At 34.5% G+C, this 13400-nt stretch overlaps 2 protein-coding genes across 2 annotated transcripts in view; both read right to left on the bottom strand.

Moving 5' to 3' along the window:
• Positions 1 to 6530, bottom strand: part of LOC107753748 (megakaryocyte-associated tyrosine-protein kinase-like) — an 11547-nt gene extending 5017 nt beyond the window's left edge. Inside the window, exons 1-7 of the mRNA XM_016569961.1 lie at positions 5572 to 6530; positions 3365 to 3418; positions 3144 to 3257; positions 2946 to 3061; positions 2576 to 2795; positions 422 to 515; positions 271 to 336 (exon numbers count right to left, since the gene is read on the bottom strand). Coding sequence (XP_016425447.1) covers positions 271 to 336; positions 422 to 515; positions 2576 to 2795; positions 2946 to 3061; positions 3144 to 3257; positions 3365 to 3373 — 619 coding nt within the window. The 5' untranslated portion in view covers positions 3374 to 3418; positions 5572 to 6530. The remainder of the gene's footprint in view (positions 1 to 270; positions 337 to 421; positions 516 to 2575; positions 2796 to 2945; positions 3062 to 3143; positions 3258 to 3364; positions 3419 to 5571) is intronic.
• Positions 6531 to 7467: 937 nt separating this feature from the next.
• Positions 7468 to 11549, bottom strand: LOC107753749 (zinc finger RNA-binding protein-like). Its single transcript, XM_016569962.1, has 5 exons — positions 11454 to 11549; positions 9554 to 9649; positions 9355 to 9466; positions 8115 to 8212; positions 7468 to 8034 (listed from the first exon to the last, which is right to left on the bottom strand). Exons 2-5 carry the CDS (start codon positions 9563 to 9565, stop codon positions 7861 to 7863), a joined length of 396 nt encoding a protein of 131 aa, XP_016425448.1. The 5' UTR covers positions 9566 to 9649; positions 11454 to 11549; the 3' UTR covers positions 7468 to 7860.
• Positions 11550 to 13400: the final 1851 nt, after the last annotated feature.

Below are 13400 nucleotides of genomic sequence, written 5' to 3' on the forward strand. Positions count from 1 at the left end.
TATATATATATATTCCCACTAGATAGCCAAAGTTTTTCACAAAATTTACTTCAGTAAAATAATCACATTTTTCTCCACTTACTGAATTAAACACAATAACGTTGCATAATGTATTTTTGACATATTATTCATTAAAAATGACAGTATACAGTGTGCAATTACTGCTCTCGTCCCAATAATAGCCGATGTCTCATTCAAATTCTGCTCTCTATTGGTTATCTGAGAGAACTACAATAACAAAGTCCACATGTATTCAAAAGGACAGCGTACCACCGAACTCTCCCTCTCCGATGGTCTCTCCTAACGTAAGTTTGGACAGATCCAAAAGCCAGCCGGCTGTAACACAGAGCCAGATGTACAGTGTTAAACTACTAGAAATCAATCCTCAGGTATTTTTGGAGCTCTTTCGAGTCACACATACATTTCAACAGCTTCGTCTCGGCAGATTTCGTGCCTTCCTTCTTCTTGGGCTTCAGCAGAAGCGTAGCGAGGGCGCCTTGATTTCTGCTGTAAAACTGTCAAACAAACACAGCATTTATAAAACCAGCTGTGGCTACAAAACACACCAGAAATTCCCCTTTAATTCCCAATAAAGTCATAACATCAGCTGCAGTTAGAAAGTGTGATGCAATGTCTATAAGAGGGAGTTGAGGACAAGGATTAGCCTAAATAATAATAATAATAACAACAACAACAATAATAATAATTTGTCACACCACAAAGAGTGATTAAAAACAATGAAATGTGAAAAAATAATAGATTGTTATAAAAAATTATTATAAATAATAATAAAAATAAAAAAAATTTAAATCACACCACACAGCCACTTAAAAAAAGCTCAAATGTGATAAAGTAAATAAATAAAATTATAATTTGCTAACACTGCATGACTAAAATATGAATGTGAATAAAATTCCAATCGGGTTTTAAGTCACAACACAGCACGCAAAGTGCACTTTTAAAAGTTGTAAATGATATTTTATTAGAAACAGATAAAGGGAATGCTGTGGCTTTGGTGCTTTTAGACTTAAGCTCTGCATTTGATATGGTTGACCACAATATCTTGATTTCCAGGTTGGAGAGCTGTGTTGGGTTACAGGGTAAGGTGTTGAAATTGTCTTTTTTAACAAACAGAAGTTTTAGTGTTTCTATTGGCCAACAAAGGTCGTCCTCACTCCCACTTGCTTGTGGGGTTCCACAGGGCTCAATTCTTGGCCCAGTTTTATTTTCTATATTTAAGCTACCGATGGGTGCTATCTTTGAGAAATATGGAGTGCCCTTCCACCTATACGCACGCGGATGATACCCAGCTGTATTTTACCTTGCAGCATAAAAGTAAAGAATTCTTAGGACCTCTGTTGGATTGCCTAAACAAATTACAAATATGGTTAAAGCAGAATCTTTTAGTGTTAAACGAGAAAAAAACCCGAAATCATTTTGTTTGGTTTAAATTCATATGAAGACTGTGCCCTTCATTTTGGTCATCTCTCTTCTTACTTTACACCCTGTGCTAAAAAATATTGGTGTTCTTTTTGATTGCAACCTGGGTTTTGAGAAACAAATTAGTGCAGTCTAGTCTAGCATCAAGATTCTTCCACTAACAGCGTTTATCGAAAATCAAATCTTTACTCTCTGTAAAACAGTTTGAACAGATTATTCACTTGTTTGTTTTATCTCATTTAGATTACTATAATTCTCTACAGTATAAGTCAGTCCTCTATAATGCGTTTACAGATGGTCCAAAATGGCAGACGGAGGTTCGATCACATCTCGCCCATTCTTATTTCACTAAACCAGTCAAATTTAGAATTGTTTTAAAAATTGTAACTTTTGTTTTTAAATCTCTTCGTAATCGAGCACCATCAATTCTCTCTGAGGCAATCTCTATTCATAAACCAAATAGGTCCCTAAGATCCAGTAATCTTGGTCTCCTCTCTGTTCCTAGATCGAGGTTCCTTTGTAGAGGTGATCGAGCCTTCGCTGTTGCCGGTCCTAGTCTATGGAACAAATTACCAGCTTCTATTAGAGCTGCGCCCTCTTTGCCAGTATTTAAATACCTGCTTAAAAAAAACATCTTTTGTCAATAGCTTTTATCTAGCAATGTCAATTGTATTGTTATATTGTGTTTTGCTGTTTCTAATTTGTTTTATTTTAGCTGTATTGTACAGCACTTTGGATCAACAGGTAGTTGTGTGAAAGTGCTTTATAAAGAAAGAAAGAAAGTGTGTGAAAATGGGAAATTAATATGCCATTATATTAATATACCATTTACTGGCAGTTTTCACCATTTGTTTTTATTTTTTGCAGTTAAAGTCATATATATATCGGCGCTGAATATCTAAAAATAAATAATCAGCACCGATAGCCTCGTAGGCAGCGCTCCGAGCCGCCGAGCCGACATACTGTTGCGCTTTGGGCCCCGAGTTTCTTTAAAAGCATCTGACGCTCGCCACAAACAAGTGGCCCAGTTCTCATTTCCCCTCGAAAACCACAGGACGCGAGCAGCACCCATGTGTCACTGGAAAAGCAAGATAAATGAAGAAACATGCACGCTAAATATAGCCACCGGACGCACCTCGATCATGTCGATGAGGTTGTAGAAGAACTGCTTGTTGTCGATGCTCAGTTTGTTGTCTTTGAAGATGACTCGGTAGTGGAAGACCTTCTGACTGAAGCAGAGGCACAGCACGAAGTCGCCGGGATGCCGAACCGACTCCCGCACCAAGAAAAGCCCGTCCTCCACGGGCTTAAGTTTGCCGACGGCTTGCGGTCCCGATATTTTGCCGTGAAACCATCTGAGAAGATTGTAAACAACGTCAAATCTTAAATAACCTCTGGTGACATAAACTATAACCACATCCTGTCCTTCTGTGGAGTAACTACTACAACATTACAAGCTTGTTCCTCATCGCAGTTCTTCAGAATTCAGATTTCTGCTCACTTACGGCATCAGGCTTAATTTGGGGTCGATACGGAGAGCTTCCCTTTCTCGGAGTTTCGAACCCGAGACCAATCCTTCCTCTCCTGTTGCATTATGTCGGGCTCTGTATTCTCCATTCCTCTGAAAAAAAGAAAAAACAAAAACTTTAGCCAGGCTCTGGCTTTATATGGGAGAATGGGTTTAGGAATGGTGCTTATTTTACCGTTCCAGGTCCGACGACTGTCAAGATGTCGCCTTTGTGATATGCTATTTCACCGGCTTTAGGCTTGCAGTGCTGCTTTTTGGCGACGCACTGAGTTCCTGCCGTCCAGTTCTTCTGAGTAACAGTAGAGTCAATAGAGTAATGATAATAGAGTTAGTGAGAAGTGAGGTATGAAAACATCTCAAGGCATTGGCTAATATTTAGCAGGATGTCTGGCTTACCATCGCCATGTGTTTATTGAGCACTGAACATCTGAAGATCTTCAGACCTTCAACCTGATGGAGAAACCACGGTTAAAAAAAAAAGAAAAAGCGCATAAAAAGATTGGACATGATGTTTTAGCTTGTTATAGCCACGTACAATTTTATACTTCATCTAAATTAGCCTAAGAAAAATGTAAAAAAGAAATGCAAAAAGGTTAAAAAAAAAATGGGCAAAAATTAATTCCAAAAACCCAAAACACATGAATTAAATATTAATTTTCCACATTTGTCAATGCAGAAAAAAAGCCAAAAAATGTAAAATATTACACTAATTTAATAGTAGGCTAATATCTAGGGGAGACCCCGAATAGTCAAAGATTCGAATCTTCGATAGGAAGAGCCTGATTCAACTATCGGTCTCAGTCGAATATTCGCTGAGGTGTTATGATCAAGCCATTTTGACTATATGTGCTCAATGTCTGATTTCACATAGAACTACTGGTTTTCTCCCAATAAGTTAATATACAGCCTATTAAGATGATGTTGTAAATAATAATCTGAAAAGAAAGAAGCTTTTAATAAATGTTTTTAACGTGCGTGAATAAATCCAACCACCCCTATAGATTTAAGTTTCACTTTCCATAATCCAACATTTGGGCGGCAAGGATTTAAATCTTTAACAAGACAGAGTGAAAGACTGGATTTTTTTCGATCAGGTAGGGTATAAGTGATTTCAAAACATTTCAGCCGGTTTATATAAAGGTGATTTTTCCTGAATATGACCTGCCCAACTCAATCCGAGCAGCTGAGTCCTTAACCATCTTCAAGAAACGACTAAAAACACATCTGTTCCATCTTTATTTGACCCTCTAACTCTAGCACTTTCTATTCTATTTTAATTCTACTTTATCTATTTATCTTCTTTTTTATTTAAAAAAAAAACTAGCAGCTTTCTATTTTTTCTATCTACTTGTTTTTCGTTGTGTGCGTGTGTGTATGTGTATATATGTGTGTATAATATATATATATATATATATATATATATATATATGTTATGCAAATCTTCCCACATCATGACGTAGACATGTGGGGGCGTGTTTAAATGAGGCATTTTAGGAGGGCGTGGACTAGTCTTAACTTTTATAAAGAATATCTCTTTGGGTTTGAGACTTTAGTCTTTGCAACTTTACAGATCTTATCTATGCACGATCAGCTTGTAACACTCCAAATAGAAAGGAAAACTTGAAATCGCATCATATGACCCCTTTAATAACTACTGTCATGTAGGCTACATAACGTTGAGAGCACTGTTGTCAAAAAATGTTGTTCTTAGGGTTTCGCTGACCTTTAATATTAGCTATCTTTTAATCAAAACATAAAACATTATTTTTGTATCTGTGAGGCGTGTTACACATTTTCCCTGTGTGTTAACGTCAGTAGGCTAATTATTACGGTCCAATGTCTGACTTGACTCTTTTGCCCCCCCCATTTAAAAAAACCAAAACAACAACAACGCTAAAAGGCAATCAAAATGGCCCAAAAATTCATTTAAAAAACTCAATATAGATATGAATTAAATAAATTGTCACATCACAAAAAGTGGTTAAAATGGTGATGAATCGTGGAGAAAAACTAAATCAATATGAATTGAAAAATATGTAAAATTAACATTACATCAAATTGGCACTTCAAAAACGTTTAAAAAAAATCGTCAATACACGCGTGCTAAATAATAAAAATAATAAGTCACACCGCATGACACCTTGACTGCAAAAAAGTACAACATGATTAAAACAAAAAAAACTGATACGAGGGGAAAAAAAGTATTAAAAAAATTAGTTATATGTAAAATAAATAAATAAATAAAAACCCACATTCTAAACTTAAATGTTAACCATTTTTGCATAAACCCTTGACTGGAAAAAACTCAAATGTAATTTGAAATGTTCCACAAAAATAAATAATCAAATAAAATTTTAAAAAGACAACTGAACTCAAGAAAATTATTTTTTAAAAACACACCTTAAATACACATGAGTGTTTGTATATTAACATTTTTTTTTGTGTGCATATACTTTTTTAGTACAGATTAAGATGATAAAATCAACAAAAATCCTTATACACAAGATATAAACATTAAACAAGTAGCTTTGTAAGCCCAGTGCTGTACAAAATGAAAACAAACAAACTATATTCTTGATATTTTTGAGATTCTTGTCACTCACCAGTATGAGTTTGTTTGTGAATATGTTGCTGGTGTCACTCCATGTGAGCGGTTACACACTCATCAGAGGTTTATTACACACGCGCTCACTTCCTCCTGATACACATGCTGTGCCTCTGACGTGTTTTCCACCCCTATTTATGACCATATATGATGGCAAAAATATAAAGCAATAAAAAGGCCTCAGCTTGAACAAAAACAGACACAGGCGGGCCGTGTAGTCTGATCGTTTTCTCCGTTTATTTAGTTAAGCAGCACTACACAGATATTCCAACTGAAAGAAAGATCACACTATAATTATTCACAGTCCTACAAACCGAGAACAAACACTCAGCAGGAACATTTAAAAACACCGGGATACGATTGCATTATACATAAAAACAGGTGGCAGAACGCAAATTCAGGCGATACGAATAATCAGTTCAATATATACGAATAGCAATCTTTCTAGCAAACTGCGCATCTCTTGTTAGATTTTACTCTTTTATATAAAAATGTAAGAATAGAGAGGTATTACATTATATTATATTGCAATATGAAGAACCGGAAATTCACCTCCTCGTTCACATTTCAAGTACTTTTAGTCTTTACCGCAGGCACATGTGAAGAACCACAGACTTTACGTTGTGTTTTCGCGTCGTTCGCTAGAGAACAACGGCTCGATACCCTGTCGAAACGCCAGCTTCTCACCGTGAAATGAGCGATTATTCAGTATGCAAATAAAAATAATGATAGCAGAGAGTTAATAAGTCTATTTATTTATTTTTTCCTCCGTCGGTTACAGATCTGACGCGTAAACGTGTATAAATCCAGTGTCGGGTTAATAAACATCCACACAAAGCTGAATCGTGTCGCTTTTAACAGCTTATTAGTGAATACTAATAACTACTTGTTTTAAAAACGTATTTTTTTTAAAGATACACAGTAGAGAAACTAATTACTTTGCAATAATATTATACATAATATAATATTATATCATGTTAATCATAATATATTATTATCAATATTATACATAATATTATTATATAATACATTATAATATTATTACATAGGGCTGGGAAAAGAAATCGATGCATCGCGAATCGAGAAATGATTCTGCATCGATTCTGAGATCTTCCGAATGCATCGCGATTCTTTCTCGAGTTGATTCTGAGCTTAGTTTTGAACAGTAGATGGCGCTGCATGCTTTAGAAACAGCCGTACTCTGCTTGTTTCCAAATCCTTACACACACTTGAACCTAAAATAATCGTTCATAAAATTCGAAAAGGTTGAAGCGAATTACAAGGGTGTTCACAGTGGGCTGTGTTTACATTAATCTGGCGGCATAAAAGCATTCTGAGCCGAGGTGAAATTACAGACTCAAACGAACGCACAAGCGCTCTTCAGCGCATTTGAGTGTGCGGATAAAAACTAGATTAGAGCGCCATCTGCTGTTAAAGTCTAAGCTCAGAATCGATTTCAGAGAGAATCACGATGCATTCGGAAGATCTCAGAATCAATCCACAAATCGATTCTGCATCGATTTATCGTCACAGCCCTACTATTACATAGAACAGATTTATATTTATAAATATATCGAAATATTTTGTTTATACAGTGGGATCCAAAAGTCTGAGACTTTAAATTTTTCCAGAAAAAAAAATAAAAAATAAAAAATTTATTTGTTGCCAAACCATTTGAGAGCAATGTCCATCTGTTTACATATTGCATTGTCACTAAATTACCGTAATTTCATTAGTAATGAAAAACTTAAATATTTCTTATAAATTTTATGTTATGATGTTCATTTTACATTTTTAAAAATAATAAAACATTTGTTTCCGTGTTAAAATGTCTGGCAAATAAAATTTCAATGTGGACAACTAGTTTTGGGCCCCACTGTAAAAAAATTGTTTTTAAATATATATATATATATAAGATGTAAACAAAAAAGACTGGCCTGTGTCTGGATAATTAAAGCTTTTAATTAAGTGCCATTAATATGTCAAAGTGCCTAATAGAGCTAATTTGACGTTCAGTAACTTTATGTATTATTTTGGTCGCTGATCGTTAGCGACATTCACTCATCATCTGATGCTCTGAAAAAGGGATGCGGCTGCTGCATTTCGGCCTATTTTCAGCTCAGATGTATTAGAAAGACATATTGCATCATAAAAGGGGAACGACTACGTTTTTTCCATATCTTGTTCTTTTGAAAAACGGAACCATCGGATGTTGTATTTTTTCCTCTTCGAGTGATATTTATACATTTGCAAAGACATAACAGCTTGCGAAGATTACGCAGACGTCTCAAGGGATGTGAGAATCGTCTTTTTTATCCTTCTTTCCGTCGGCTTCTCCCTCGCCGGTGTCGCTGCCGTCGCGTCGTCTCTTGCGGTTTCGAGCTCCGGCCTTTGAGACCGGCAGTGAGCCCATGCCGAGGATTTTATGGATCTGACGGAAAGCCAGCAGTCGCAGCGCATGCTGAAACACAACGAGACGTGCTTTCAGAATAAGTATGGATCATGCAAATGGAAAAGTTTGTTAGAAAAACATTTAGTAACCTGGGCACTAGCGGTCACGTCCTCCCGAGCTTGTTTCGACATGCTTCCCAGAGCATCTGTTTGACCTTTCTCACACGGGTCGAGAAGACCTGGACCATCTGAGGGGTGGACAGACATTTAATGACTGACTTAAATATAAATATGCGTGTAAATGGGTTACGAAATGTGTAGCAAGAAAAAAAGTTGGTTTGGTTAATTTAAAAACAAAGCTGATATAAAACAAAATATATTGCATTTTAAATATAAAACTTGAAGTGAAAATGTTTAAATTTCCTTGGCAACTAATTGAAATAAAATGAGTTTTAAGTACTAAAATTACAATAGAAAACTAAAAATGACATAAAAATTAAACTTAAATAGAAATATCCAGAAAAAAAATTATAAAATGACAAAAACACATAACAAAATTACTGTCTTATCCCTGTGTTGCTATTGTCAATTAAAACAATTAAAAAATAAAGCTTCAATAAAATAAAATACATCAAATGAACTAGTTTTAAGTTAATTGCCAATTGTTTTTTAATTACTAAAACTAAAATAGAAATAAAAATGAATTAAACCTAAATAGAAATATTTAAAAGCAAAATCTAAATAAAAAACGACAAAAGCACATAAAAGTATTGCGTCCTACCCCAGTGTTGTTATTGTTAACTAAAACTATTAAAAACAGTTTTGCTAATTGCAATAAAGCTGGAATAAAATAAAATCTAAATATTAGATGAAAAACATAAACCAAAAAACTTGGTTAAACCAAAAAATAAATCAAAAAATGCAAAAATAATCTGGCATGTTACCTTGGAAACTAACCAAACTAAAGCTGAAGTACTAAAACGGAAATAAAAATAAATTAATGCTAAAAAGAAATGTAGCGAAAAATGAAAACTAATAAAAATTACAAAAGCACATAAAATTAGTAGAACTATTAAAAATTATTTCTGTTAAATCTTAAATAAACTAATATAAAAATTAGAGTAAAAAAAAAAATCGAAAATGAGAAATATGGCCTTGGCAACTTGAGTTGAAGTACTAAAATTACTAAAACTAAAATTAAAATCAATAAGAGCTAAATGGAAATATTTAGAAAAATGAAGATTAATAAAAATTATAAAAGCACAATAAATTACTAGAATTTAGACTAACATTAAAATCAATCTATAGAAGTATAATATATATATATAATATATATAATAATATATATATATATTTAAATAAATAATTCCTAAAATAACATTGGTCCTACCTGGCAGGAGAATCCCGGTGGCGATGCATTCGAGGGCCCTCCGCAGAGCTTCTCCGGGACTGAGTGGACCTGATGCGCTGCTAATGGCTTTTTCAACAAGCAGCTCCATGGCCTTTGCAAAAGAAAACTCAACACGTTAGTTAATGCGACCATTATTAGCTACAACTCAAATCACTGTTAGCAAACAAAGCTAACTGACCCAGTCGGGCATCTTGCCCCAGGTAGGTACGCGCTGACACAGATCCCGCAGAACCCGAATAATGATGACGCAAGACTGAAGACCGTTCGCCCGAGCCTGTGGATGAAACTCGTTAATATGCAATAATCACAGCTAACTACAGCACTTCAGTTAATAACACAAATGTGAACGCTAATTGATAATGCTAATGCTACTAAAATTATTTAACGGTCGATTCTAATACCAGAAACATACTCTATGTAAGTACGCAAACACTTGGTGTCCACTGTACACGTTTAACAACAAATTATTTAGGTAATTAGCTAGCTAATATGCTAACCAGTTGACAATAAACTTAGCTGACTTGCTCTACGATATTCTTTACACACTATTGCTCCTGAAAATGAAAATTAGTCATAGAAGTAACAAGTTTAAGTTAACGTACATTATAGTGCCCCTTGTGGCAATACTGAAAATAAGGCATACTAGCGATGCGTTACTAATTGCGTATTGACATATTTAGGAATATAGCTATAAATTAAATCGAATATGCGTTGCTAGAAGAAATAGATACTTGCGTAGAGTATGTTTTGGGTTTAATCGAAAGTCAGTGCCATGTCAGTTAGCTAAGTGTAGCTTTCCCAGTAGTGATTTTTTAAAGTCAATTTAGTGCCTAAACACTTCCTTAAGCTAGTTTTGCTAGTAACATGTAGAGTGACAATTATTTTTTCAAAAATATATATTTTTACATTATGTCTAACTTATCTATGTTATAACTTACTGTAGCAATCTAAAGAATAATGTAATGACGCAAGACTGAAGCATAAGTCTGTGCATAAAACTCATTAATAGGCGATACAATCACGGCGAACAACAGCTAATGCTAAAATGTTACTAAAATTAAACAATCGCTGAGTCTAAGACCAAAAACATACTCTACACAAGTTTGTAAACACACAGTTCCCATTGTACATGCTTAACTACAAATTATTATTCAGGTAGTTAGCTAGCTAACATGCTAACCAGTTGACAATAAAATTAACTGACTTGATCCGCGATATTCTTTTCGAATTGTTGTTCCTGAACAAAAAAATGGATCGTTTAATGGAAGTTTACAATAATGACGATTACAGCGCTCCTTGTGGCAATACTGAAAATAAAGTGCACTTAACGATGCGTTACTAATTGCGTTTAGGAACATAGCTATGAATGAAATACAAGTCAAACTTGCTCTGATAAAAGCGATACTTACGAAAAGTATGTTTCGAGTTTAGGCTAAAGTCGGTAGCATGGTAGCTAAATGAAGCTTTCTCAATAACGATTTTTTAGCTATAAAGTCAATTTAGTGTTTAAATAACGATTATAAAATTTCACTATATTCAGATACTTTCGGCTCGCTAAAATGGGCAATACTGAAAATAATCGCTGAGTCTAAGACCGTTACTAATTGCGTTTAGGAACATAGCTATGAATGAAATACAAGTCAAACTTGCTCTGATAAAAGCGATACTTACGAAAAGTATGTTTCGAGTTTAGGCTAAAGTCGGTAGCATGGTAGCTAAATGAAGCTTTCTCAATAACGATTTTTTAGCTATAAAGTCAATTTAGTGTTTAAATAACGATTATAAAATTTCACTATATTCAGATACTTTCGGCTATTACCTTTGTAGTAGTTATTACTTTTTCAGAAATATTTTTTTAATGTTATGCCTCATGTAACAATGTTACAATTTAACAACGTTGACAACTATGTTAAATTATGAGTTGCTTGTAACGTAGCAAAATGCAATTTTAAAGGAGCTTCTCCAATGCTTTTTAACAAGGTTACAGATTAAGTGTCTACTGTCCTAAAATTTTAAGTACAATTAAAACCTATCCTAAATTAGACTTTTATCAACTTTCGAAGCCCCTTTTTTTTTACCTGAAACCATTTAGCATGTCGCAGAGATGCTAAATACTCGAGGCACTTGGTCCTGCTGAGAACATCCGGAGGGTCTTTCTCTGACGCTGCAAGGACACATGTCTGTATTTAATGATTTAGCAATTGTAAGAAAATATTAAGTAGATCTCACTGATATAAAATTATTGTTGATTAAATGACACAAAGATATTTTAGGGAATGTGTGGCACTAGGCTGTGTTAATGTGATCATTACAACACAAGTCAAAACAAAGTGACCACACCGAAATGTCACAAGACGAGGGGTTTTCCGCACGTCCAGGTTCCTAAAAAAACGGTTGCAATGTTATGCAAAAGATGTAGATGGAAAATATTATTGCTTGGGTCTGTTAATGCATGCATTAACAAACCCAAACAGGACAAGTGTGGAGAACCACTTTGGTTTTTGGTTGTTTGAAAGAAATAGAATTGAGAATTATTGTTAACAAAATAAAACAACAGTGACCTCAGGTTACAAGTCAGAATTACAGAGGCTTTTGAGGTCACTGTTCAAAAACTTCAGGATGAGAGGATGAGATTGTTTTAGGCCACACAGTGGACAATAAAATTCATATTCACTAACATTCTAATAAATAAAACTGTCGTTTAGGTCTAGTCTTATTTAAAAGACAAAAAGTCTAAAATGCTACCGTTATCACAATGTAAACTACCGTGAAACTATTCATACATTGTCAGTCCCAAAATATTGCAGTGGCCACGTAGATTTATTAGCTACAGGAGTGACAAACGTATTTTTCAACTGAATTCTTGTAAGAAGAAATAGATTGTTTTACGAAGTAATTTTTGTCACCAAGAAAATGTTAATTTACTAAAAAAAAAAATTTTTAAATCAGGTTGTTACAAGCAAATTGACATACAATTTGCATCGCGTGCACAAAAATAAGCCAAAAGCCAACTAGTTATGAATGCAGTGACGTAATTATGACAAAAGTGGCTGTTTAATAAGCATAATCAAAATTGCATATAAAATGTAGTAAAATAGAAATTAATATTTACAATCAATACAAATAAATTCATAAATAAATAAATTGTTACTAAAAATCATATTAGCCACTGTTTTTGATGAAAAAGATCATATTAGTTGTTAAAAACTTCTTTTTAACATGAAAATATCAAGAATCACAATTTTGTGTGATGTAGGATCGACTGTTTTCTGTACACGCGCAAAAATAACTGCGATTGTCACTCCCAAATCTTTACACCATTCACCGCCACTTTTATATGTACGACTAACTTGGCCTGAAAAGGTTTGTGGTGAAAGCTAAACAAACATCTCTCTCATCCTGAAGTGCTCATGTAATCTTACAACACAACTTGTACAATATTGCGCCACAGTGGTAAAAGTGGGGGTCAGTACAGGGACCTTAATTTTTCCCTTATAATCCCAGTGGTAAATGCCACACTCAAAGTCTTGGCTGGATAATGCAGGGGTTAATGGGATATAATGCGTATGGGAATGAAGTACATGCCCCAGTCTCTCTCTGTAGGTGTCGTAACCAGGCAGTGGAACTAAAGATCAGTTAAAGATACATGGACCACAACAGTAGCAGAAGGAGCAACGTCAAAAGCTCATTTATTCGCAGTTATTTTGAATTATATATGGGTGGATCACACAATAAACCACCAGAAACATGTCTGGGTCATATTTCATCCCAAAAATAAGGGGGGGGGCGGTATAATTTTGCATCGAGTAAATAAAGTATATTTTTTAAGATCAAAGTCATGACATTTAGCACATTTTCCTTGCACAATAAGTCATTACCGCAATGCACAACCATCTCAATCTCATTATTGTAATGTGAAAAAGAATCTGTATGCAGGGTTCCCACTCTTTCATGAACACCAGATTCAAGGACTATGATCTCGAAATCGAAAGTGAACAGCGAGCGCTCATTCAAATGCGATTTCA

The sequence above is a fragment of the Sinocyclocheilus rhinocerous genome, unplaced genomic scaffold (assembly GCF_001515625.1).
Source record: "Sinocyclocheilus rhinocerous isolate Xijiao unplaced genomic scaffold, SAMN03320098_v1.1 scaffold202, whole genome shotgun sequence".
Lineage (NCBI taxonomy): Eukaryota > Metazoa > Chordata > Actinopteri > Cypriniformes > Cyprinidae > Sinocyclocheilus > Sinocyclocheilus rhinocerous.

Bases quoted from the DNA above. Each gene is read 5' to 3' on its own strand.
- LOC107753749 (XM_016569962.1), bottom strand. The intron at 8,213-9,354 runs GTAGGACCAATG...TCCACCCCTCAG, and splicing joins CACCGGGATTCTCCTGCCAG to ATGGTCCAGGTCTTCTCGAC. The intron at 8,035-8,114 runs GTTACTAAATGT...GTTGTGTTTCAG, and splicing joins ACGTGACCGCTAGTGCCCAG to CATGCGCTGCGACTGCTGGC.